Raw genomic sequence first — 27,056 nt, forward strand, 5'->3', positions numbered from 1 at the left:
GCGCGCGCAGACGGAGCCAGGCGGAAGCGGGCGGGAAAGGAAGGGGCGTTTATTGGGGCGCGCGGGACCGGCCGAGCGCGTGCGCGGCGGGGGGCCCCGCCCCCGGCGGAGCCTCTCCCGGGAAGCGGGGGGAGAACGGGGGAGCCCCGGGCCCGGCGGGAGCAGCGGCGGGCGGCGAGAGGCTGTCGGCCAGGGCGCGGAGCTGCGCGGCCAGCAGGCTGAGCTCCCGCCCCGGCGGCGGCGGCGGGATGGCGGGCGGTGCCGCGGAGCGGGGCGCGGGGCGGTGCTCCCGGGCGCGCAGATAGGCCGCCTCCTCCTCCCTGCGGCGGAGACGGGGGTGAGGGGCGGCCCCGGGGGCGCGGCCCCGCCCCTCGCCCCGCTGGAGCCCTCACCTGAGGCAGCGGCTGGTGCAGGTGATGGCGCGGCCGCCGCTGTCCCGCCGCGCCCACACGCGGAGCCAGGCCCAGGTCCGGTCGCTGCGCAGCACCCGCAGCACTGCTGGCCCTGTCGCCGCCCCGGTCCCGAGCGCTGCGGGCAAGCGGCGGCGTGAGCCCGCGGCACCCCCGGGTGGCCAGGGCGAAGCGCCGGGCTCGCCCCTGCGTGGCACCCCGAGGGGGCTGCGGGCAGCCTGCGGCTCTGGCCCCAGCCACGGGTGGCAGAGCCGGGTCTGTCACGGTCCTGCCCTCTGAGAAAGCGGGAGCTCGGGCAGGCTTGTCTCTGCACAGAGGCAAAGCAGCGTGCCCACGTTCTCCAGCTTAGAAGCTACCTGTGACCTTATAGACAGTGTGTAGGGCATGTGAACGCTTCTCTGCTTTGTCCTTTTCAAGCAGGGAGCCACAGCAGGCAAGACTAAATTAACTTTTCTGTTGTCCTGGACAGCCCCCTTTCAGGCATAGCCAGAGCACGTAGCTGAAGAAAGACAGAGCTGTTCCCAGGCCTCACACTCACCCACAGCCCTGTGCTGGGCCGCTGCTCGGTCAGTGTCCTCAGGGTGCAGGAGGCTGTACCAGGACTGACCGATCAGTTCCTCCCTGCGGTAGCCGAGGTGGTAGATGACACTGGGGGAAGCAAGGGGAGTGGGGACTGAAAGCTTTGCAGGGTCTGCACTGCGTCAGCAAGGAGCAGCTGTGGCACGATGGAGGAGAGAGCGAAACAACAGGGCCACAGGAATGGGTTGCAAACCAGAGGGGAAGGAGGCTTGGGAAGTGTTTCAGAGAGTCTCACTGCTCAGGCAGTGTCCCACACACGGGCTGGGTGAAGGGAAAGGACCTTTGCTGTCAGAGCTGTACAGCTGGGGCTGCGAGGCAAGCAGGCACCCCTCACCTTTCCGTGACATCAGCAAATGTCATGTCTAGGATGTGCATGCTCTGGAAGAGGTCGTCTTGGAAACCAGCATTGCCATCAGCAGGGAACTGCGTGACCGGCGTGCAGAGGGCCAGGAAGGCTGCTGTGGAGGGGGTGGCTGGCCCGTGCAGGGCTGTGAAGTGCCCACGCACTGCCACAGCCCGGTTGCCTCCGTGCTGCAGCCGGAAAGCCTTGGATGTGCGCATCTCGCTGACAAACGTGACTTCTGTGGGGAAACAAACCAGCCGGAGCGGGTCAGGAGCTCCTTTGCTTCATTCCCTGCAGGGGTGGCTGGCCCTGGCTCTCTAACCGCAGCTGCCAAGGGTCAGAGTAGGGTGGCAGCACCTCTGAGACTCCAGCTGAGGCCTTCCTTACCCCTGCTGGGATGCTCCTGGGCAAAGAGGAGCTTCTTGCGAACATCCTCGTGCGCTCCCCCAACTAGGATGTCAAAGACCGTGTCCCCCTGGGCAAGCAGCTCTACCTGATAAAGACAGGGCTGTCTTCATGGACTGTGCCTACCCTGGTGGGCCATGCACTGTCACTGTGAATGCCAGACCACTGGTGCTACAGGCCAGGATCTGCTGGGGGAGCATACTGTGCACACAATAAGGGCACCAGGACAGGTATGGGAAGAGTGACTGTAAAATGCCCGGTGGGCAGGCCTTACCATGGAGAGGCCCAGGACCTCGGCCACATTCTCCGAGATATAGACCAGCTTGCCATTGGCTGAGAGCACAAGCAGAAACCCTGGCAGCAGGGAGAGCAGCTCCACACTGAGGACTGGTCCCACAGGATGAAGAGAGTCTGCTGGGTGAGCATGGAGTGAAGTGCTGTCTTGGGGCAGGAGCAGTGTCCCATGCAGAGCCAAGCCAGCATGGGGTACAGCAGCACCATGGGTACCTGGAGGGAAAAGCTGAGCTCCTCGCAGCCAGAGGCACACCAGGGCCATGGTGTGGAGGTAGGAGAGCCGCTCCTTCTCCCATGTGGAGATGGGCAGCAGGGAGCGCAGTGCCTGCAGCTCCACATTGATCTGGTCCCGGCGAGCCTTGGAGGCACTCTTGGTTGACCTGCAAAGGCAGCTGCTAGGGAGACCTGTCCAGGGGCTGGGAGAGGGACAGCATTCCCTGCCCACCCCTACGGGGGAACTGCAATTTCAGGGACATGGAGTGGACACGCTTCCCCAGAGAGGCTTAGTGCCCGTGCCAGCTGCGTCTCGGAGAGCAAACCTCTAGTGGCTTTTTGGTGCAGCAGGCATAGGTGCTCGTGGCCACCCAGAGAGGAACACTGCTGGTAGGGCTGGTGACCCTCTTGCTGGGGGCAAAGTTGGACAATGACTTGTGGTTTGGGGGGAACATGAGTGACACAAGCTCCCCACCAAACCCCACAAGACTGGAAACTCTTGAACCACCTGAAATCCCTCTGCCCCTCCAAGCTCCCACACCTCCTCCCCAGGCACCAGCTGGCAGCCTCACTCTTCCAAGCTAGTGCCATAGCCCCTTGCAAGGGCCATTGGCCACTAGGCAAGCCGGCCTGGGGCTCTCCCCAGCCAGGGTGCCATCACAGCCCCATAGGTGGGAGGCAGAGGGGAGCTCACCTGAATGGCTTCAAGGTAGCGGGTGCCTGCTTGCCCCTTCTGGGCAGGTAGCTCATCTCTGCCTGCAGTGGCCTGTGGCAGTGGCTGCAGAAGATGGTCATGATGCCGGCGCTAGGATGCCTGAAGCTGACAGCAGCACTCCGCTGCCTTTCCTGTCTCTGTCTGGCTGCCGTCTAAACCTGCTGACCCTGCTGCTCCCAGTCTCCTTTTGTACCCTGCCAGGGCACAGAGGCCAAGCCGCAGATGGAGAGAGTTACCTCTTGTGACGCAACTCCAAACAGCTCGGGGCTATTTTTAGAAGGCAGGCCGCTAAAAATAGCCCTTGCAGCTGGCTGCAATCTGAGAGGGGAAGCAATAAAAGGAAGCCAGGGTCTTTAAAACAAACCTGTCCTCTCAGGAGGGGGTGATGATGAAGGTAGCAGGGATCTCCCTGTGGGGCACACATCCGCCCAGCTCCTGGCCCACATTGTTGCCAGCCCAGCAGAAGGTCCATGATGGACTGAAGACCTGTGGCTAGTCTGCCTGTCTGGCAGCTGCTCTCCAGCATCACTGATGACTGGGCTGGTTGCTGGGAGAGGGAGCTGATATGCCAAGAAAATGCACATCCCTGAGTCTACAGGAGGGTCCTTGCAGAGGGATGTCAGGGCCACAGTACCCCTGAACCAGAAGGAACCCTTGAAGGGGAATGGGGTGCCTGTGACCCTCTCCCTGGTGAGCCTCCTCCTTTCTTCCCAGAGAAGCCCGCTCCCTACTAAAGGTTTGCTCTCCTCAAGGCAGCTGGCATGGGGCACTGACCCTTTCTAGGGCTTGTTGTCTCCACCCAGTGTTTCAGAGATGGTGATTCTCCCCAAAGAAGCCCCAGTAACAGCCAGTCATAGTCAGAGCCAGCAGCATCTTGCGGAGCTTCTGTGCTCAGCGCCATGCTGCGCAGCACAGTGAGCCTGGGTGGCCTGTAGGTGTTTCCTGGTGTCTGGCATCCTACAAGGAGAGTAAGCTTGGTGCTTCAGCGCTGGGGAAGGGAATGCCATAGCAAAAACTTCACCCATTCGCAGCATGGCTTGAGAGTGCGCCTGTGGGTGGGGCAGCTGGTTGAGCAGGGGAGCTGGAGCTGATGGACAATGCATGGGAGATGCCCACACGGTCCTCACAGGTAACCTGCAGGAGTCAGCAGTCACAGGTGGGAGCTAAGGCTGCGGGTGCTTTCCCTACGGCAGATGTGCTGTCAGCACACCCTGGCTGCCTTCAGGCCTCAGCCCTGCCCTTGAGGCTCATTACCCGCCACAGCAAGGTGCTGCCAGTATGCAAAGAACAAGCTCTTGCCACAATCAAGTTGCCTTCTGTTCTCTTGCCATGGGGTTTTCCAGGCTCTCATGCCACTCCAGGCTGGTCTGTTGCACCCATGTTGTCCACCTCCCACAGACTGAGGAACCCAAGCATCTCTGCAAACCCATGCTGCTGTATGAGCACTAGTACTTGACCCTGGCTAGATGCCAGCCAGGGCCCTCTGCCACCCATTCCCAGCACACAGCCACCACCATATTTTGGTGGTTACCCTGTGACTACATCCCAGGAAATATCCTGAGCAGCTCCCTAGCTTTCCCTATGTTAGCTCTGCTACAGTTGCCACCAGAGCTCCTCTTCTCATTGGACACTTCTTTTTCACAGAAAAGGGCTTGGGCACAGCCCTCAGCACCACCTGGGAAGGCTGCTCCAGACATTCCTCCCTGGGGCAGGGAGCTGTGGGGCTCCTGCCTTCCTGAGGCAGCACAGCCCAGAAGACATGTACCATCCTCCCTTCTGCCCTCTCGCAGGACAGCACAACCCAAGCCAGGGGCAGGCTCCGGGGTCCAGCTCCCCTTCTCCCACCCCAGCCACGGCTGCAGCTCACACCAGCCACTGCCACCACAAACCCCTCCCACACCTCCTCTTCCCCCAGTTTGCCTGCCAGGACACACAAAGCAGCAGAAGCCATGACTTCCTCAGCATTTATAAAACTCCTGCCAGTTGCTGTTTTACAATGGGAGCTGGGCAGAGAGTCCAGCTAGGCCCAGGCCCCCATATGAAGCTCAGCTCAGGCTGGAGCCTGCCATCCAGTGCCAGGAAGCTGGTCAGCGCTGGTGGGTGCAGGCATGGAGGTCCCTGCTCTCTCTAGGCAGCACAGGAACAGTTCATAGCCCAAGGCAATCCCAGGGCAGTGGCTGGTGGTAGGATTTGATTCAGGCCCTTGGAAGATGTCTGGAGACCAGGTCAGCATAGCTGCAGCTCCACAGGCACAGGGAAGGAACGCAGAAACACTGGAGCCACCAGCAAAGAGGATTCACCGTTGTGCTGCTAGGGCAAGCCAATTTCTTCCCTGGCAGCCTGCTCTGCCTTCACACTTATGCTGCCCAAAGCATGACAAGGGCAGAAGGAGACCTGGCTTGGGCAAGATAAACTGAGTTCACATGTTCCTTTTTTGAAAGGGTTAAAAACTCATGCAGGTAATAGAGCAAGAGATCAGTATATGGAGGGGTGAGGACAGGCTGGTAGAGGGATGAGCCGGTGTCAGCCCTGAGAAGAGACAATGGGGCGGCTGATGGTGCTGTTTGTTGTCATGGCCGAGAGCTCCCATCTGTAATACACCAATAGGATACACTGAGAGAAAGCACAAACACAATGCCAGCCTCTGCTGTGGTCTCCAGGCCACCCTGAAGCTGCACAGTGCTAGGGAGGGCCCCAGGCAGCCCTCAGCCAGGGCTGAAGCATCCCAAGGACAGGGTGCACCCATGGGGTGACCTCCCAGCAAGGCAGTACCTGATGTCGTGGGGAAGGCCAGACTGGTCCAGGCTGTACTGAATCACTGCTAGTTTACACAGCGTCTTTAGACTGGGGCCTGTGGAAAGAGGGCAGTTAACCACAGCAGTCCTCAACTGGGCTCTACAGGGTTTGGGGGCCCAGACATCATGCAATCAGTGCCACAGAAAGCAGAAGTCTATATGAAAGGAGAGCATGAAGAGCCATGAGCTCAGCTCAGGCCTGCAAGCACAACTGCATCTCTGGCTAGTCCACCTCAAGCAGAGCCAGCCAGAGACAGGTGCCTGACTCAAAAGAGGCAGGCACCTGGAGCCATGTAGGACACAGTATGGCACTTCACAGCAGGGCCTGCTCACAGAGCACCTTGTGGTTAGTGGTACCAGCTGGGCAGGGGATGCTCACGTACTGAAGTCAAGGATGTAGAGATCTGAGTGATCCATCAGGTCGAATTCATCACCCATTCCCTCCTCTGGAGATGGGCTGCAGAAGCCAAGGAAAGCGTGTCAGTCAGTGTCAAAATGCTTGTACATCAGTTATGGTCCCTTGGGCTCCCAAGGGTTGAGCAAGGTCAAGACAGTTCCTGGCCTGCCTGCCCCATGCCGGGACCTTCTGATTCCTCCTGTCCTTTTGCTTCCCCCAGCAGCACCCAAAGCCATTGCTCTCCTGGCTCCTCAGAAAGTAGGCAGAGATGCACAGAGCCAGGGCCACCTGGCTGGCCCAGCTCCAGCAGCTGGACAGAAATACACCATCTCCTAGCAAGACATAGCAGGGGAATGGGGGAGCTGCTTCATTCTCACACGTGGCCACAGTGACTCCAGCTGTGAGCCTCCCTCTCACCTCACCTGCCTCTGTTACTTTGCTGTACCTCCAATTACAGGTCTCACTCTGCAGAGGACATCTTTTCCCTTCTTGTACATCGACCAGCCTCTGGCTCTTTCACACTCCTCCTTCTCCAGGTACCTCCCAAACTGCTTTCCAACAACTGGGCATCCCCTAGAACTGTGGCACCCACCCTCTGGGCACGAGGAGGGTGTTGGCAAACAGCTGATGCTTGTTTCAGGGCTCTATTCGCTCAGCAATTCCAGTGGTTCAGCTCCTCCAAAGAGCTCCACTTAGAAAGGCAAAGCTGAGCCCTGCAACAATGCTGAGGATGACTCTGAGCAGGCTAAAGAAGTGATGTTACAGCAGCTCCTGAAGGCAGATGTGTTTGGGCAAGCATCTGTCCTGTTTTTTGTGTGATAAACAGGCCCCACAGGCTGCCCCACAGCAGGTGGGGCCAGGCAGGCTGGCATCACCTGGAGAACCCAGTGCAGGGCTGGACACTAGCCAGCTTCACAGCAATGCTGCATCATGGAAAGCTGCCCTAGTAACACGTTAGGGAACACATACAGATCAAACTGCCTGGGCAGGCAAAGGGTCAGCTCATCCCTACCTGGCCCCAAACACTGCATGGAGCAGCATGACACAGTCCACACTGTGTTTTACAGACCTCAGGCCAGCTTCACCTCACAGCCAAGTGGGAAGGCACAAAATAGGAAGTACAAGGATTTGGGAGAACATCAGATGGGACAGTCAGCTGTCTAGAAAGAATCAGGCAGCAAAGAATTGCACAACACAATGTTCAAAAAGCTGTGCTGGTGTCCCCAGTGAGGTAGGCGAGGGAAGCTGGAGACCCAAGAGGACTTTTTGCAAGGTGCTCCAGTTGTGCTGGAGGGCTGCAGGTCACAGGAGCCATGACCTGTCTCCAGAGCACACTCAGCAAGTAGCTAGTGACCATCCAAATTTTCTGCAACCTGGAGAGACAATAAAAGGAGCCACATCCTACAGGCAACTGCTGTACTCTCCCAGCTCACCTCAGCTCTAGCTTCCCAGGGCTGCATGAAACACCTGCAGACTGCCATATGTGACTCATGAGCCATGCCATGGGAACCTGTGAGCTAGATTCTCTTGTCTGTAAGCTCTCAGGAGCCCTGATGCTGCAGGCACAGAGGCAGCACGCATTACACCACCCCACACCACATTGCCTTGGCAGTGCAGCAGACCAGGGTGTGATAAGCCAAGCTGTTTCCTCTGAGGACAATATGGAAGGTGCTTTTCAGAAGTTCAGAACTTTTTTTTATAGAGGAGTGAAGGCAGCAGCAGAGAATAAGCACCTGAAGCAGACACTGAGATCTTCACCTGGCTTAGTGGCAGTTTTTTCCCCTCTTTCTCTGCAACAGCCAGATGTACCTGCTGCATTAGCACAAACTCCCCAGCAAAAGCTCACAGGTTAGCAACCTGTAGGCCAGAGAACTCTGTATTTTCTTAGGTCACATTCCTTAGACTAGGCCAGCAGCTGGACTGCTTTTGAGTTCTGCTGCATGAGCTGAAGTTGTGTACCAAGCACAAAGCACAAGGTTTAAAACAGATTCTGCCCAGCCACACACTGAATAACTGCAGGTAAGATCTATTAAAATTATTTCAGCATGGCCATTGAGATGTTATAAGAGAAGTGTAGAGAAAGCTGCTAGGAAACATCTGCATGGCAGTGCAAGTACAGACGTTCCTCTGACTGCAGGAATCACTGTGGGCTCCAGCCAAAGCTCCCTGGCAGTGCCAAAAGGGGGACAGCATTTCAGAAGACTATAACTGGATACATGTCAGGCACTGATCAGTGCAGCAAAATTTTAAGCCAATCCAAATTCACTGATACTCCTATCTGATGTTGGTCCTGGAATGCTAGTGAGTAGCTATGACTTCAGGCATTTTTAGGGAACAGACATCTTCACCTATGGTCTGTGGTCTTGATGGAACAGCCAAAGCACCTGAGAGACTGGTCACCACATCCCCTAGCACAGAGAGGCCAGTCTGTGCTTGGACCAGGGGAAAGCACTCCAATAGCTGATGGTTGTTTAGGTAATTTGAAAGAACAGAAAGGTGTTTTAAGTCCCAGTTTGGTTTGTGACAAGGCAACTCAGCATGTCCTCACTGCTTAACTGGGACCTTATGCAGTGAATTCTCACCCCAGGGTCACTTGCTTCCCCATCTGTGACCCACTAAGCTTCACACCTCATAGGACATGAGACAGTACCTGACCCCTCCAGGTTCCCATAAAGCCAGCACAAACTGCAGGGCATAGCTCACAACTGGCAGATAAGACCTGTTGCTGATTGGTCCCATCTGCCCAGATACAGGCAAGAGCCCCTTTAATTCCATCCCTGTGTGCTCACCACACCACAATCTAATCTCACATCCACGTCACAGGAAACCCCAGACCATCCCTTATCTTTCAAAGAAAAGCCAGCAGGCACCATGTCTGTGGTGTTAATCACCAAAGTGCAAGCAGCTAAGGAAAGCCTGGAGGTCAAGACCAGAGGAGTTACAACTCCCAGACAGCAGGGTGCAGGGCACTCTTTTTCCAGCCAGAGCCCAGCAAAACTACATTCCAGCAATCACAACTTGTCGTGTTGGTGAATGCTCCTGGTCCCTGCACCAAGCACCCAGTGAGAGCCCCTACTTCCTCATCAGAGCCTGGCATTTCTAAGCCTTGTCATGGAAAACATGCCTTCAAGCCAAACCCAGACTAGCATCTGTTCAGCTAAACTATTTTATATCATTCCCTCTCCCTCTCATTCTCCTTTGTGGATGGTCTCTGAAAGCTGAAGTGCTGGTGGGTGTGGGCAGAAACCGGACCATGACACAGGTAATGGGAACACTGAGCTTAGCAGCATAGGACTTACTGGTCACTTAAATGGGACACAAGTGACTGGATTGCTGCTGGCCGTGGTGAGAAACAACGGCTGGGGAAAAAGACCATGCTCTGTGCAGGACTACAAAGAAACTAAACATGTGGATGCCTCAGCAGCAGGCAACCTGTAGATGTGCCTTTTGAAAAGTCTACAGTGAATTCTGCAAGGGAAGGGAGGACACATCCCCAGGTGCTGCAGCCTCGCAAGCTGAGCCTGCTGGCTCATCCTCCAAGGAGCCTTGATGGATCCCTGCACTTTGTGCTTCCCCCCCTTCCTTCCCAGGCAGGGGGTCACAGGTCAGAAGACAGACCACAGGGAATTCTCCATTACAACAACTTCCTGGAAAACTTGTTATCTCGCCAGGCAGCTCCAGAAAACACCTGATAACTGTTACAGGAAGTGAGGACGGTCCCCACCATCGTGTCTGTCTCTCCCTTCCCCAGCCTGCAAGACCCTCTATCCAGTCCAAGCAAGCTGCACTCCTGGCTGCCAGTAGCTCTTCCTATCCCAAACTAGTGCTGATGAAGTGGCCTGGACTGGGGTTGAGCCTGGACTAAGGAATAAGCTGAATACTGAAGTTTTTTGGTGGACAAGACAAGGCACTGCTGCACTGTCTGGCAGAGGTGGACCAAACTCCAAAAAGCTGGTGTCAAATTTGTTGTGGTTTGCTAGCATTTCCTAGGGGTGCATAGGTTTAACATCAGAGTTCAGCTGCTGCTGTAACACAAATCCACATGTCAGCATCTGAGATCATCCAATACTACCTTCAAGTCCTACAAAGCCTTCAGCATAACTCACCTGCACTAAGCACTCCTTCATGTCCACACAGACCTCCTACAACTAAGCACACACACCCAGCACTCCAGAGGCCAGAAGGCCCTTCTCTCCATCACACTCTGGTATGGTCAGCTCATTAGCAGAACCTGCCCTGCCTTGCCTTCTGCCCCCAGCCCTCTGTCTCCAGAAGTATCAACAAAAAGCCACTGGCAGGGTCCCACAGAATGCCCCCAAGCTTTCCAAATCACGTGGAGGGCTGAAAGTTCTTCAGATGTCTGCAAGGTAGATGCTGGCAAACAGGCCTGTGCTCCAGAGCTGCAATTTGTCATTCCAGACAGCAGAGAGCATGTCCTGTTGATGGGCCACTTCCTTTCTTTTAGCAGCTATTAAGGCCACATCCAGCTGCCCTGCACCAGGTCCCTTTTGTGATTTTCCTAAGGAATACTGGCATGGAAGGAAATGTTGCTTTGACATATGTATGGGCTCCTCAAACAGCTCCCAGCTGAGCTGACATGCCACTGCAGGTTTGGACACCACACCTGTCATAGAATCATAGAATCATAGGGATTGGAAGGGACCTCGAAAGATCATCTAGTCCAACCCCCATGCCAGAGCAGGGTCACCTAGAGTACATCACACAGGAAGGCGTCCAGGAGGGTTTTGAATGTCTCCAGAGAAGGAGACTCCACAACCTCTCTGGGCAGCCTGTTCCAGTGCTCTGTCACTCTCACAGTAAAAAAAATTTTTCTGATATTCACCTTAAACCTTCTATGCTCCAATTTGTATCCATTACTCCTTGTCCTATCACTGGTCATCACTGAAAAAAGCTTAACTCCATCTTCTTGACACTCACCCTTTACGTATTTGTAAACATTGATGAGGTCACCCCTCAGTCTCCTTTTCTCCAAACTAAAGAGACACAGCTTCCTCAGCCTTTCCTCATAAGGGAGATGTTCTGTCAGTGAAAGAAAAACTCTGGTGGGAGAAGCAGAGCAGCATGTAGGGGAGGTTGGGTCAGTCTGAGATATGCTGCAGCACAGCACACTAGAGACTTATCCTTCTGATGGCAGGATCTCCTCCTCCCTCCCCACCACCTATTTCACAGAAAGCTTAACTGCTGCACAACCCCTCCTGAACTGCGTTACATACTTCTGCCTTTACTTGTACAAGAAGGCTTGTCACCAGGTGCTTTACAAGCTTACATGACATCTTCAGTCTCTTCCTTGGCCTTTTTCCAGAAGAGCCCTGTTCTACAATGACTTCTTGCACTTCTAAGGTAGATGGATATTTGCCATGTGCCTCTAAAGTGCATATGGCTACAGCATGTGCCAAGGCATGGAAGTCACTCTGTTGAAGGAAATGACAAACCCTGTCACAGAGCCACCCCACACAACTCACCTGGTGCCTCCAAAAAGAATAATTCTGTCCCCCACTCTGCAGCAGCACTGCCGGCGTCGAGGACATGGGCCTTTCCCCTTGGGCTCAATCTTCCTCCAAGAAAAAGAAACTAAGGGGTGGAAAAAGAGTGCACCAGCTTGTTGCAAGAGCCTGGCCAAGATCCAGGTATAAGCAGGCTATAGATTTAAACAGATCACAGCAAAACCAGAGGCCCACTGCCCCACAGCCACCAACTGGCCAACATCCATCCTCCCTGCCCATCTCTTCTAGCTAGCAACAAAATCAGATACTTCTGTGAGGTTGCTGCTGAAGTGTCACTTAAATGACAGGCACAGCCCTGGAGCTCTGACTGCAGGACAAGGCATTTCACGTGCATAGCCTGAGTGCCAGGATCCACGGGCTGCCACGGCAGCAGGTTGGACATCACAGGGAGCTCGTACAGGGCAGAGCTCCAGGACAGGGCAGGCAGCCTCCTTTCCTCAGCGCCCTGTTGCGATCCAGATCTGGAAGGAGATCCAGGAACAAGCTCCATCTGCTGGCAGCCACGCTGAATGCAGAGCATCCTCGCAGAACAAAGACTGCTGGGACAGCCTAGTTGTGGGAGCATGGGGAACTGAACCAGGCAGAGAAAACAGCAGCCTTTGTCCTCGCTGCTCTCTGTGACAAGGATGCTGGGGGATGATTAAACACTAATGCACAGCACGGAAACCTTCAGGAGCTCTCTCACACTAGCTCAGATCAGCCTGGGGAGCACACAGTTGGCTGCTCTCAGGTAACTTTACTATGCAAAGTAACAAACAAAACAAAATGAGTCTAATGGAGTGTGAAAAGTGCCTGAGGACCGAGGACCCCAAAACAGCTCACAGTTGACTGATATTCAGGATATCAGCTCAAGAACCACCCCTTCTGCTGCACAGTTTGATTTGGTATCAAGAGAGTGTGCTATGGTTATGGTTGAGCTGTTTGCTCAGCTATGGTCTCTTGCTCCCGTAACTCCATTTCTTCCCCATATCTTCTTTTCTGCCAACACTTCTGCATATTTAAAAACAGGACAATGCTCTGCTAACCACCCTTTGATTAGCTGTGTCTTTCAACAATATTTCCTTTTCCACTTTCTAACTGAGAGTCGGAGACAGTCTGAGGAGGCACAAGGGTCCCAAACAGAGTAACAAGTTCCTGTCAATGCTGCCAGAAGAGCCATTTCCCTCCACACAGGCTCCTTGTCCTTGGAGAGTAAGCTCATCTGAGCACTCGCTCAGTTGAGGGCCTTGAGCACTAACACCCCAAGTTAAAGGCATAAATACCTGGATTGAATTTCCAGAGATCATGGAAGTGTCTGTTCAGGCGTGCATTGTAGCCACCAAACACATATAGCTCTCCATTGTAGCTGACTGTGGGGAGTAAGCATAGATATCAGTATGCCACCCAAGGTACTGCCCAGCAGGTCCCTGTCCCAGCATCAAACACAAAGCAAGGTGGCATGGATTGTCCCCTGTTGCTTTTGTCACCTTCATGTGCAGGGCTGTGTGAGGCTTCTTGGTGGGTGGCAGCTTTCCACAGAAGCCAGGCTCTATGAACCCCATGCTAACCCACGTCTCCACCCAGCAGACCAGACATCCCCTCTGAGGCAGCTGGGAACTTCCTTCCACTGTCCTCCTCCCTCAGCAGACCCACACTCACAGGCTGAATGGCTCCGCCGGCCTTCAGGAAGTACTGGAGTTGGAGGACAGTCCAGCCAGGAGTTTGTTTCTGTATCAAATACTTTAATGCGGTTGCAGTAGATCTCATTGTTGGAGTGAAATGGCCCAAAACGATCAGCTCTGCCACCAAATACGTACATCTTTGTCCCAATGATGGTAGCTGAATGGAAGTCTCTCCAGCGAGCTGGTGTACCCTGCAGGGACAAGGTCAAACAGAAAAAGGGAAAGAATGCAGATGACACAGGGAGATGACACATCTTGATGGGGAAATTGGGGGCCTGTCTTCTCCTGGAGAACTTCCCCTCCTGCAGATCCCAAGCACACCAGACAGAATCTGTGAGATCAGCATCGGCAGCTGCCCCAGAGAATAGCAGATTTGAGACTTCTTCCGCAAACTAGAGTGAAAAGCAGACACTGACCTTGGCAGAGATTAAGGTCCACATCATGTTTGTGGTGTCCAATTTATGGATGTCATTTGAAAAGCAGTCAGCCTGGAAGACAACATGGCACCCTGGTCAAAAAGGGACTGAGAAGCCTGGTCACATTTGGCCCTAGGAAGGACACTGTCCTACAGACCTGGAGAATCCCTTTGCAGTCAGTACATCCTACATGGTGATTGCTCCAAAATGTCAGGGTAGGCAGCACATTTATCACTTAACAAAAGGGAAGCAAAGCCCATTTCTCCTTAAAGGTGTCCTGTCTCTTCCTGCAGCTCTCCCATTTGTTTGGTGCCCAGTTGGTCTCCCCAAGGCTGCCCTGCACACAATAGATACATTCACAGCACAACCCTCCCTCCACTTCATGCAGCTACAGAAGAAAGGGGCTCTAAGGGGACAGACAAACTGGTTCTGCTAAGGCCACCTGAGGAAAGGTAGAAGCTAAGATTACTTCTAGGAAGCTAAACATCCAGGAACAAATACAGTCAGGATTCTGAGTATTCCACAAAACTCATCTGCAGCAAGTTGCCTGGAAGAGCCTGCATTCACACAAACAGCACAGACTCCTGCTCCTCCAGGCAGGTGAGACAGCAATGAGACAGCTACAGGCTTGTTTGGCCTTGGTAAAAAAAAAAGCCGTATTTGATCTGCTCCTACTACTGTAATCAAAATCATGGATTTGGCATGCTGATGTCCTCAGAAGAGGGGAATAACCCAAGGACTGCTGCAACAGAACCCACCTTTCTTCCAGGTAAACAGATGTGACTTTGCCCAGCTTTTCTAGAGCCTGGTGATAGGCTGAAGTGAAGGCTTGAGCAAATAAAGATTTGCTCAAAGGAGCATTAGGCACATTGACAGCTAGTGCAGGATGATCATCAGCTCAAGTTATACTTCAGGGGAGGGCAAGTCATTGTTTGCTGGAGTGGATCAGCAAGAAGTGAGAGCAGGTACAGAATACAGGGAACATGCAGCAGATTAGGACAAAACCTCACACCTACACTGCAGACATTGGAAAGTGGTTTTTGTGGCTCATTTCTCAGCCAAATTAAAATATATGTACATCAATATATATTTTTAAATACTAAAAATGTTATGTATTTATCTATCTAAATTTAGCTGAAGAATGAGCCAGAAAAAAAAAATATATATGAAAATATTTGGGTTTACCTCTATATCTATATGTTTTGGGGAAGAAACAAAGAAAACCATTATTCTTTTAGGCCCACTTTCCCAACCACCTTCTTTGCAAAACAATGAGTATAACTTGGGTAATTAATGTCATAACTTTACTGAGTTATAAAACAAAAGCAATTATGCATACACACATGCCCCTGTATCCTGCCTCTACCAGTGTCCTGGATAGGAACACCCTCTTTCCCAAGGGATAGGCAAATAACAGTTACAGAGACTAACTCACCAGCTGTTCGTAGCCTCCAAAAATAAACATGCTTTTTGCCAGGACACAAGCTGAGTGCCCATCTCTCGCTCCTGGGACCATTCCAGACACCTTTGGTGTGAACCACTTGTGTGTGTCTGCAACAAAACAGGAGGCAGTACTAATTAAAAATACAGTAGATCTTGGGATAGGATTGCTCTTTACTACTGTTCTTCACTTCTAATACAGAAATCCTTTTCTCTTTCACACACAGCACCTAGTTCTCTGGAGAGGCTGCAGGCTTCTTCAGGCAGGGTTATATACCTGCTTGAGCCTCCACAGAGGGGAATGGTGACAGAGGTCTCAGATCCTGGGCATGGCTGCTGACTCTGCCTGACCTGACAAACAGGTCACATTTCAAGTGAGTAGTACAACACTGCTTGAGCAATCGTATTTGTATTCAATCTCTTGCAAAGACTATTTGTCAGTCACTCATCAACTCTGCTTTTACAGTTGCAACTAAAATGAAGCAATGATGCTAACTAGCCCAACCGACCTCAGGGTGTGGAGATGCTGGCTAACCTACTGAGGAAAAACAGCTCTCAAATCCAGGCAGAAGTCACTTAAGCTCACCATGTCAACAAAGCTACTGTGCACATCCCCATCTCTGTAGTGCAGCCCTTCCTATCTTATCTGCTTCTCTTGTTGCCTTCTTAACCTCTCTTCGAGGGGAGCCTTTCCCACTCTCCACCCTTCACAATTCTCTTCACACTGCTCCTCATGAGCCTGCACCAGCCAGATTCTGCCCCTTAGCCTACATGCTCCACGGGTTGGCTTAATTTAGAGGAGCACTCTAATCCAGCCAGAGCTGCTCCCCATACCAGATCAACATGGAGCCAAGCCAGTGACTTGCTGCCAAGCACTAACAGGCACCTGTCCCAAGAGCCTAGAGAGGCACAGATAAGCCTCAAGGCAGCAGGAGACATTCCCCCCACCCTCCTTAACTGCTACAAGATGCCAAGAGCGGTGCTTATTTCAGGAAGTGGTAACCTTGGAGCCAAAGCAATACTCTTCACAAGGATAACTACTCTGAACTTGGCCAGTGGCCACAGCTACCCACCTAGACTCCAGCTGGAACCACACAAAGGGGCTTGCAAGGTCAAAAGAATCCTGCACAGCCTCTACTGAGAAAGCTGCAGTAGCTATCAAACTATTTTTCGTCCTGGGGCTGCTTCTGAACTCAGTTACACAGTAGCAACAAGAGCTCACCCAACTGCAACACGTCAAATTAGAGACGGAAAAGACCTCGACTTGTAATCTGCTTGGCAGCCCAGGGGACAAAACTGCACTCAGACAGGACTTTATCCAGCCTGATGTGATTCCTAGAGTGGGACTTGCAGAACTGTGACTGCCAGCCTCACTTTCCAGGATTGGCAGGGGACAGGCACAGCAGATACAGACAGCTGCAGAGAGTTCAGATCAGGATTGAAGTCTGGCCTTGCTGCTAATTTTCACTTAATGCTAAAGTGCTGAAGTTGGCAGGGAGACCAGGCAGCTCCCATTACAACGCCTCTGTGTAGGCAGAGGTTTACTGGTGGCTTCCCAGCTGCACGTGTCAGAGGAATGGGGAAACCCTGTGCCCAGAGAGCAGCTCCAAGCTGTGAGACATTTTCCGCTGAAGAAGGGAACCTGTGACCAAGCACTAGAGCAAGCAGTTTCCTTGCAAGTCCAGCAAGCCACTTACTGGTCAGTAATTAAAAGGACTTTCCTCCAGAATCCAGATGTACTTACTCCCTTGCTCTCCTGACACTCCCATTCATCTAGTTCCTGATGGTTCTGTTCTCCCCACGTGCTCCAGCAGCACCATGAAGAAGTCAACCAAAACTCTCAAAGAGTTTATCTTTCAGGTTTATCTAACATGTCTCAGCCTTCCCTTATGTTGCCATCCTGTCCCTGAATACTTCTGTGTTTTATTCCTTACTCTGCTTCATGCTTTCAGAAAGAAGGATCACCCTGGAGAGGAACTGTAATTCTGGAGAGCTCTAGACCCTTCTCACTGCAACCTGCAGCCACAGTTAAGGAATAATACATTATACAGAAAGTGTTTCAGCTGTAGCTACCATCAAAGAGAGCACACAAAGCTGATTGAAAAATTAAAACTAGTCTGACTATTAGACAAACTCAGTAGTCTCTGGTCAAAGGTTTTTTACAGAAAGTCAAGTATGCAGACACACACTGGCCACCCTACTCCCCTTCTAAACCTGCTGAAACAGCCAGTGACACCAGCTGCTCATTTGCACCTTTTCCTCCAGATTGTCACTTTGTAGAGAGCCTGACAGACTGGAAAACAAGTTAGGGAGCAGTGTTGTGGTCCAGAGAGAAGGTCTCATCAAGAACAGTTTTGACAAGGAAGACTGAGAAGCTGGAACTTACTGACATCAAAGGCATAGAGCACGTTGCAGGCTCCCTCAGTGTCGTTGCGACCTCCCCATATGTAGACGGTGTCATCTATGAGCACTGCTGAGTGCCCATACCTCATGTAGGGCACCTCTCTCACATGGTCTCGGCTGTTTGTCCACACTGGAGGCAGCTTGATCCAGCGCAGAGACACTGAAAGAACAAGTTTGAGCCCAAGACACACGCTAAGCCCACCACATGTTCTCACAGTCTCACAACCCATCCTGCATATCTCTTTTTCCCCCTATGACAAGATGCAGAAGCAGTCTAGTAAGCATGACAAAGCTGTGTCTGACCCCAAGTAATAGCCAGTTAAGAAACAGGGAAGCACAGTTTTCCACAGACCCGTGCCACAGGGGAGACTAGAGCAAGCACTGGAGGAGCTGAAGAAGCTTTCTACAGAAATAGGCTGTATTCTGCATCAGTTACACTGAAGAGGTTTCTACTCTGGCTCATCCTAGACTGTGAGTGAAGGTACAGCAAACCCACACAGACAAAAAAAAAAAAGAGAAAGAAAAAGGAACAAACACAGAGGTTAAAGAATACAGACGCCACTTGTTACATGGCCATTATATAACAGCACCCAGGCACCCACCACACATACAGCTCTAGTTTTGTTTAACACAGAGACAACACAAAATATAGTAGAAGAGAGTTTGCAGTTCTCCTGAAATACTAATGGAAAGGGTCAGGCATATTAAAAAGTGAGCATCCACCCCAGAGGCAGAAAGGACACTAAATGCTAAACTCAAGCTAGATGGCATGTTCCCTACCTAAAACACAGTATGCCTTGTTGGAAGATTGAAAGAAATAATTCAAAATCTGCTATCTTAGCTTTAGCACTGGAACCTGGCAATGATAACTGAGCAAGGGCTTGGCAAGCCAGTATCAACTCTCACATGGTGGCTGCAGCATCATCACCCTTTAATATTTGAGAGTGGTAAGAAGGGAAGACAATGCAAGAGCATTCCTTCGGGCACAGTAATTATGCTTCCACAGTAATAATGGTGCTCTACTGGCATGTTTTACAAGCTACAATGTTCAACTGTCTTGACTGTTGGAGCCCAGTCTGAACGGATAGAGATTAATGTCTTTGTTCACAAGATCCTCAGCGACGCTCCTCTCTACACTGTGAGGAGGTCACCTTGGCAGCCCTGTGTAACCAATGCCTTTATCCACCACTGCACATATCAAGCTTCTCCACAGTTAGATTTAGAGGAGAGCATTCATTGAGTCTTACATACAAACTAGTTTTATCTACAAGGCACCTGTGTGTAAGGAGAGCATTCAGCATGCTGTCTAGTCTGCAAAACTCTCTGTTCAGCTGGAACCATCCAAGAATCTGTGCAGTTTTTCAGTCACCTGTCTAATTATAGGAAAATACTTCATGGACCAGTTCAGTAACCTCTTCAGTTCAAAGAGCACCAAATGAAGAAATACAGCCTCTACCAGCAAAGTCACAGCTTCAGCTTAACCTTCTGACAGATACTGGCTACTCTAGACAAATGGCTCCAGCTCCAGTTGCTTTGCTAAGCCACATTGTGAATCTGCATGATAGCTGCTACCAAAACAGGCAGGTCTCCATTCTATCCACATATCCCTGTTGACTCCATCATGCTGGCAGCAGTTCTCAGCTGCCCCCACAGGGAAACAACACAGGAGTCTAAACCTGGAAGCTTAACTGAGTGTACTAGCCCCCACCCCTATCACTTCCACACCGGTGCAGCTGAGCTTGGCCATGCTGCAAACTGGATGGGGGACATGAACCAAGATAAACATTGCCTCTTTGCACCTAGTTAAGCCAGTGTTGACAGAAAACGAGAACAAAACAAGCCATTGGCTATGTGTTTACTCCCAGAGAGTCTTTATCCTAGCAGTGTACTGAAGCAGTGTATTGAAGAAGTGCCCCTGAAGTTGAAAATACAGGGCTGCACAAGGCAAGAGGCTCCCACCTGGACTGGAAACTTTTCTGGAGATCGGAGCCAGCCAGCCTGGTAGGGTGTAACATGTTAAACAGCAGCAGGTGAGAAAACTAATAACCAAGCCCAGCAAGCCAGTCTTTTGTGCACCGCAGGACACGCTTACCTGCATTAAAAACATGGACATCAATCTGTCGCAGAGTCTCATAGTCTTCCCCAGAACAATATCCACCAAAGGAATAGACCTTATGCCCGACAGCCACAGCCGCGTGGTTCACTCTCCGGGGCCCACCTTCCAAATGCACTGCCCACCGTAGCATTCCTCCCTGCAAGCCAGACTGTCTTCAGGGCCCCCAGAGCCACAGTTGCATGCTTCCTGGGCCACCACGATGTCACCTGGCTCTGCAACACAGACAGAACGCTAAAATAACATGACCCATCTTGAAGGTCTTCCTCTCTTCCTTGAATGCCAACTACAAAGGTCACATTGCTGTATCCTCACTCATCTGCCTCCCAACTGGAGATGGTTTTATTCTGCCCTAGGGGAGGAGACGCAAGGCAGGTACTGTAACCTGAGCAAGGTTCAGAAGAGCAAACAGAGATGGCCTCACATACAAAAAACCTCAGGGCAGTCATACAGACCACCCAAGCCAAGCATCTTCGGCAAAGGTAGCCAAGTGCTGCATGCCCAGCTGTGCCCTAGTCACGTACACATAAGGAACATGCTGGAACAATTTGTCTACATGAATGAAAACATACAGCGAGAGCAAATGGTGAAGGTGAGGAGAACCGGGTCAGAGGGAAAAGAGCATGCTCTCCAGGTCAGCCATGAGGAATGTTAAAAAAAAAAACCAACACAACAAAACCCCCCAAAGAACCACCCCCCACATAAAGCAACAGAGTCCCTGAGACAACAACACAATATGGACTTATTTATTTTGGGCACCACGGTCCAGCTTAATTAAACACCAGCAAACAGAAGCCCCCTAGTCTGGGGAGAAAGTTCATTGCTAATGATCAAAATAAGGCCTTTTTCTACAGCAATGAATCCAGGCATAACTGCAAAAATTTTGCAACATAATATCTCAGTTATAAAACCAATATGCTTCACACTTCAAACAGATGGCTTAGATCAGCTCTTAGAGAAGTCACCACAGCTGATTTTTGCAGAGAATCTCCTTTGGATCTAAGGATCAGGAACACACTCTTGCCTGGGTGCTTCTGAAAAAGCAGGTCAGTTCAATTCCTTAACAGCTTTCCCCCAGCTGAAAAACAGCCCTAAGAGAAGACGTTACTGTTCCAGACAGCCCAAAGAAAATTTTCTTTTTTATTGCTTGGTTCCAGCTTCTTGGAAGATGCAGTCAGAGTGCTCCCACCCCACACCTAGTTTTTGCATTTGCAGAACTCAAAAGAAATTTATAGATGCCTTAGAATGAGAACTAAAATTCCTACACATTTTCTCTGCTCCTTTTCTTTTTGGAAAGTAGTGTGTTTTCTCATGGAGAAGTTTCCTTCTGTTTAAGATTTCTGAGGTAGCTGGAGAACAGCAAGAAGGGCCAGTACCATGGTGCTTTGCTCCACTTGGCCTCTCCCAGCCCCTCAGCCAAGCAGAACCACTGTTCACAACTGGCCACCTGTACAGCACATCAGCAACCCGGTCACTGCAGCATCTGGCCCACCTGCACACTCCGATTTTATTCCCACCTGGGGGAAGTCAGAGATGCCACCCAACAGGGCACTCGTGACATGGAGAAGAGCTCAGGCTTCCAGCTCCAGCCATACATACTACAGACAGTTCAAAAGTATACAGAAACCAGTTCCCTTATTCCAGAACTCCTAAATGTCAGCAAAATTTGAGTTATTTCTTTTAAAAGTTATTTATTTTTCAAGTTGTTCCCCAAATAGAGACTGGCAGCCAGAGCATGCTCTGTACCTGAAAGTTACAGCAACAGGACATGTGCAAAGTCCAGAGAGCATTTTGCAGTCTCACTTGTAACAGATAAGTACAGACCAAGGAGTCCCTCCTGCAAAGCCACTTCTTGCTGCAGCAACCACTATAGCCTACATTGCAGTCAGCAACCCAGAAAGTCACGTCAAGTTTTTCTGCAGCAGAGCTGCTCCAGAAGGGCCCAGGAACAGCTCCCCACTGCTACAGGCCACGCTTCTCTTTATGCCTGGGACCACCCCAAATTCAGATCTAGCAGGTCTGGTTTTGGTTTTAGGGTGTTGTGGGTTTTTTTTGCTGTTGTTGTGGTTTGATTTTTTGTTTTTGTTTTGTTTGGTTTTTGGGGTTTTTTTAAGCCAGGCAGCAACTCTTGTGTAAGTCCTCCACAAAGCTACAGAATAGATGGGTTTCCATGGAGACCACCAAAGTCATCTTTCAGGCAATTTTGAAGGCTTCAGATATCTAAATCTGTTTCCTGCCACAGTCATGAGTTATCACTGAAAAAATCTAACCAACATTTTCCTCAAAATTGCTTCTTGATTAAGTGATTCTGTAGGAGACTCCTCAAGGAGCTTAACTAGACTTTCATGCCAGTGTCAGTATTTTCAACATCCTTCAGACTGGGCCTGATCCTGGAAGATTAAGAGGATTAATCTTACTTCCATATTCTCCATGGGGTTCCTCCTGGGGTAGAGGAGCATGCAGCCTGTTGTGGCAGGCAGACATCATACCAAGCTGCTTTGTCTTTTTTGACAGCAAGGCTGGAAAAACTCTTCTTCACTCTTGGGAATTCACTGTAGTTGTGTACTGAGAAGCATGCTGCTACCAGAGCAGGACGCTAGTCCTTTCACTCCAACAGGAGCTGACTACCCTGCCTGAACAGTTTCATAATTAAGATCAGTCATAGGAACACAGGAAACAAGGGCTACACATCCTAAGAAGTAAATCTGGTCAACTGAGAGGTGGCAGCTCAGGGCTCAGCTGGTTGCACTGAAGGAAACAGATGTTGATGTAGCAACAACATTGCAATGCTGTTTCCAAAATTTAAAATTACTGGGAAAGGTTTTTCCAAAGATCAGGCTTTATCAGGAGGCAGGCGGTTGTACCCCGGGCTGGGGGGTGGTGAGGGGAGTGATGAGTTTGAAGACAGCTGCACTTCACCTTGGCTGGGGACAGTGATACCCCTTCAGAGCAAACACAAACCTTAGCCAGCACAGCCTCTTGCTGCCTCTCATCAGACCCAGGGCATGCACGAACACTCATTCACTTTATGAAAAGAAAACAATCGGAAACATGAAGTGATCCTTACAGGATCATGCATTAAAACACAAAGGAAAACAAAGGATTTAACAAGCTGCCAGGGTTTTTCCAAACCCAAGTGTGCTTTTCTGCACTATAACAAAAACATCCAGCCAGACTCCATCTTCCTCTTCTGCCACTAGCCACAACCCTAACCCAAAATTATCACCTCTTCCTGCCTTTGCCAAGCACTTGTTCTCCCCTTTTTTGCCACACACAGGTCCTTCCCCCTCTCCTTCCTGCACAGCCACGCAGCCCTGTCTCCCAAGGACCCCTCACTCCTCCCCATGCTTTCTGCATCCAGCTCCAGCCTCTCTCCTCTCCTGCCTTTTTCTGGAATGTTGTCATTAGAGCAGTCTTCTGCCCCAAAGTCAATTTTCCTCCTCCCATTCCCCTCTCTGCCCTATCTGCAAATAGAAATTAAACACATTTATTTTTTTAAATGTTATTTTCTGTCCTACAACTATGTATGATGTTAAGTTCCATTTCAGGTTTTGATTTCCAATGATAATTTATATGATTTATATTATATGAAGACATAAATACACAATTTTCCAACCTAATCCCTATGAGGATTTCTTACTACATAATACACTTCACAGTAGGCAGTGTGCCTAAGATATCTTCAAAGATAACACCAGGCACAGCTTGGGGAAGAGGGGAACAGCAAAATCAATATTAAACAATTTAGTAACAATTTCCCCCAACTGTACAATAGTAAGTTATGCAAAATACATTCTGTGACTTCTCATGTAGGACACCAGCAACTAGGGTATAGGTTATAAAACACAGAAATACTGATAGAACAGAGGCAAACTGTGCCAGAGCACAGAGAGGGCACTGGCTGCAGGAGGGTACACATCCAAGCTCAGGCAAACCAGATGCTTTGTAACTCTTCACTGCACATCAAAGGAACAGTTAGCAATACTAACATTCATTAAGGATCAGAGGAAGGGCTTTCACACCACAGAAAAATTAATCTTGAATGGTTTAAATCACAGAAGCTATTGCTATTGACAAAAGCCAGCAGGATAACAAGAGGGTTGACTTCTACAAGGATTTGTGCAGATACTGATCTAAGTGTGATCCTCTTTTCTGGATCCTCCTGAGCCATCCCAATCTTCCCCAGAGCTGTAACTCTTTTAGAGCAGCCTCCACAGGTCATCTGCACCCACAGAAGTTGGCTGAAGGTCTGAGAAATTTCTTTTGACCGATTCAACACATCCAGATAAATTGTGCCCCAACATCCCCAGGAACTATGACTATATACTTATAGGGAGCTCAAAAAGCTCAATCAAAACAAGCACCATTTTCTTACACAGCAAAAGAAGATATTTTATGAATGAAACAAAACCAAAGAAACTGCATTCCCACATGCTCTGCTAGCTCAGCTCACCTTAGATCAGGAAGCTCTGGCTGCCTCTTCCCCTAGCCTCAGTTGGGAGAAGTGATGTGCTGAGCTTTCTGACAATATGCTGAGCACTTGTGCACTCAGGGTCTCCTTTGCAGCAGGGCACATGTTCAAGGCACCACTTGCTTGACACACACATCAGGTCCCACTCCACCTCTCCAAAAACCAACAGTTCTTTTCACTTCATTTTGCACTCACATAGGCAGCAATCATGCAATCTTCACAACTCCCCATTTTTTCTGGCCTGACATAATCTATCCAGAGTTAGAGTCAAGCACAAAGAACTCAGAGAAAACTGGCTTGAAACCCTGGTAGGTCCTGTCACTAATTGCCAGGAATGAGTGAGCACAACAACGAGTTGTTCCTGTCCCTCTAAGCACAGGGAGGCTAAAATTAAAAAGTGCACAAAATAACCCTCCGTGACTCCACAGAAATGCCTGAAGTCCTCCACTGACTGGCACACAGCACCATAAGCCCAGCTCCACACTTCCAGACTAAGTGGTGCAACAGCTGCTGTGGGGTGACTGCAAACTGGCTCTGTGGCTGAAGTCAGGTGTGACACCTGAAGTGGAAGCTCACAAGTCTGCCAGCAGAGACACAGCTATGGATGCCCTTCAACACCTCCCCTCTTCTTCGTCAATGCTGACACCCAGAAAAGGGAGCACAGCAGTTCACCTGGGGCATTCCACTGCTAAGCAAGGGAACAACCAGACTTTAAGGCAGTTCCGCATTCTTCAAATACAGCACCTACAGACAACACTCTCACACCTCTGGCTGTGGTCTTGTCTGAAGATAGTCACAACCTTTATCCTAACTGCCCCACCTTACACTTAACAAGAGCTTACCAGCACTGCACAAAGTCATCTGAGATCACCAGAAATATCACTCAATAATTTCTCACTAGCATACCTTCCAAACTGTTGGAGTGATTTTAGCAAAATGCCACAGACAGTGAAAAAATCCCTACAATTAACTATGAAAACATTTGAGACAGAAAGCTATTGACTATCTCCAAATACAGCACCCAGATTATAATCTCAGAACAAAAATATATAACCTTGGATCCACCTCCTTCTGTGAAGAGAGTTCACTGGGCTGCCTCATTCCTCCGTGCACAGAGAAAGAAACCTAGAGCCATTCCTGAAAGCTGCTCAGATTAACCTTGCTGCAGTCAATTCCCAGAGCTAGAGAGAGAAACACAGCAGAAAGTGGCCTAGATTTTCAAGGGCTCACTCCGTCACCCCCAGAATTACAGCACCACCCCAAGCAGAGCAGCCTATCATCCCTGCAAAGTTGCTCCGGAGAGCAAATCCTACCGTGTGGCTGCCTCAGTACTGTGTCCCAAAAGATCCCAGCCACAAGGTTTAGTAACACTTAAAATAGCCCAGCCAGCTCATAGCCATCATATAGACAGTTCTATTTCAAGCACATCCAACTTACTGTTAGAGGTAGCATGAGAACAACCCACTTTCTTCACTCACGCTTGACATTTAACTGATGCTTTGACCATTTATGCTAATGCAGTGTGAAACTGCAAGCTTGCACATTCAGCAGCTTGGACACCCAGAACACAATTCCAGCACCAGTAAACTAGATGAAGCTAGAATAGCCCCTGAGCTTGTTAACTGAGACCCATCTGGAAGTTCATGTTAGACACAGGAATCACACAGATCACACTGCACAGGCAGACATTTATTCCAGCGTCCCTCCCTGCAGACAGCAGCACGGCCTCCCTATTTTTGCCCAAATATTTTGCCCACTGTCGACTTACTTTTGCCCAAAGCTCAGCTAAGATTCTGCCCCTACTGAGCTTAGTTCTCCCTCACCTGGCCTCCCAAGCCCCGCTGCTGCTTGTCTACAGAGCGAGTGTAAGCTCGGGAGGTATTCCTTGACCCCCTGCTCCCTGCCAGGAATTTAACTCAGCCCCTGGCTACAGCCAAGCTGTTTCTGCCATGCCAAGCGCAGCCTTCGGGAGGGAGCAGGCTCAGGAAGGCCGAGGTGACAGCGACCGCGGCGGGTTTTGCTTGACACAAAGCCGCGCCGTTTTCTCCCCCCCGCACCCGCTGTCACACCGACACCAGCGCCTTCGGGGGGGGCCGAGGGGGCGGCCGCCTGTGCCTCCCCCGTGTCGGTCCTTGCCCTGCCTTGGCCCACCGGGCCGGGGGGCAGCAAGGCGTGCAGCGCCAAGCGTGCCCAGGCGGCCGAGCCCGGCTGAAAGCATCGCCGGGCTGAGACGGCACAAGGCCCCGGGGACGGAGAGGGGAGACCCAGCGGGTGTTGCAGCAGCGGCAGGGGCAGCAGCGCAGCCCCCCCCGGCAGGGCCCCGCCGGGGAGGGCGGTTGGGGGCCACCCCCGACACGGGCCCCGCAGGGCCGCCCCGCACCTCCGAACGCTGTGCGGGGACCTCGCCCTGCCCTGCCCCCCCTGTGGCAACCGGGGAGGGCGGCGGCACCGGGCCCCGCGCCCAGCCCCCGCACCCAGCCCCCACGGAGAGGCTCGGCAGCAGCCCCAGCCCGTCGCGGCCCGGCCCGGCCCGCCCCGCCGCCGGCCCCAGCAAAACTCCCCGGGAGAGCGGGGCACCGAGCAGCCGCTCCCCCGCAGCCCCAGCCCCGTACCTGACGGCGGAAAGGCGGCCCAACAACAGCCCCGCTCCGACGGCCGCCCCCGCCGCTCCCTGGGACTTGTAGTCCGGCCCCGCCCCGCCCGGCCCCGCCGGGAAGCCAGGGGCTGGCGCGGCCCCCCCGGAGCCCTCCTGAGGGTGCCGGGCCCGGGCCCTCCCTCTGGGCTGCTGCCTTCGCTCCTGCCCTGCCCTGCCATGCCGCGCCCGGCCGCGGGCCCGCCGCACCGCCCCCGCCCCGCGGTGACGGCGCCCGGAGCGG

The 27,056-nt window shown here is 51.6% G+C and overlaps 2 protein-coding genes across 5 annotated transcripts; both read right to left on the reverse strand.

Annotated features, from left to right (window-relative positions):
* Nucleotides 1-49: 49 nt before the first annotated feature.
* Nucleotides 50-3,039, reverse strand: NPAS4 (neuronal PAS domain protein 4). Its single transcript, XM_051615020.1, has 8 exons — nt 2,939-3,039; nt 2,245-2,411; nt 2,012-2,148; nt 1,720-1,825; nt 1,324-1,570; nt 949-1,058; nt 393-528; nt 50-320 (listed from the first exon to the last, which is right to left on the reverse strand). Exons 1-8 carry the CDS (start codon nt 3,037-3,039, stop codon nt 50-52), a joined length of 1,275 nt encoding a protein of 424 aa, XP_051470980.1.
* A 1,870-nt stretch (nt 3,040-4,909) lies between these two features.
* On the reverse strand, nt 4,910-26,887 carry KLHDC3 (kelch domain containing 3). 4 transcript variants are annotated; one of them, XM_051613989.1, is made up of 11 exons: nt 26,793-26,887; nt 19,689-19,924; nt 17,580-17,756; nt 15,189-15,304; nt 13,754-13,825; nt 13,315-13,528; nt 12,939-13,025; nt 11,635-11,743; nt 6,138-6,211; nt 5,732-5,810; nt 4,910-5,549 (listed from the first exon to the last, which is right to left on the reverse strand). In XM_051613989.1, exons 2-11 carry the CDS (start codon nt 19,840-19,842, stop codon nt 5,483-5,485), a joined length of 1,149 nt encoding a protein of 382 aa, XP_051469949.1. In that variant the 5' UTR covers nt 19,843-19,924; nt 26,793-26,887; the 3' UTR covers nt 4,910-5,482. The 4 variants fall into 4 exon arrangements, with proteins under 4 accessions (XP_051469949.1, XP_051469951.1, XP_051469952.1 ...); XM_051613991.1 differs by lacking the exon at nt 26,793-26,887 and adding an exon at nt 25,494-25,517; XM_051613992.1 differs by lacking the exon at nt 26,793-26,887 and adding an exon at nt 25,235-25,438.
* Nucleotides 26,888-27,056: the final 169 nt, after the last annotated feature.

The sequence above is a fragment of the Apus apus genome, chromosome 3 (genome assembly GCF_020740795.1).
Source record: "Apus apus isolate bApuApu2 chromosome 3, bApuApu2.pri.cur, whole genome shotgun sequence".
Lineage (NCBI taxonomy): Eukaryota > Metazoa > Chordata > Aves > Apodiformes > Apodidae > Apus > Apus apus.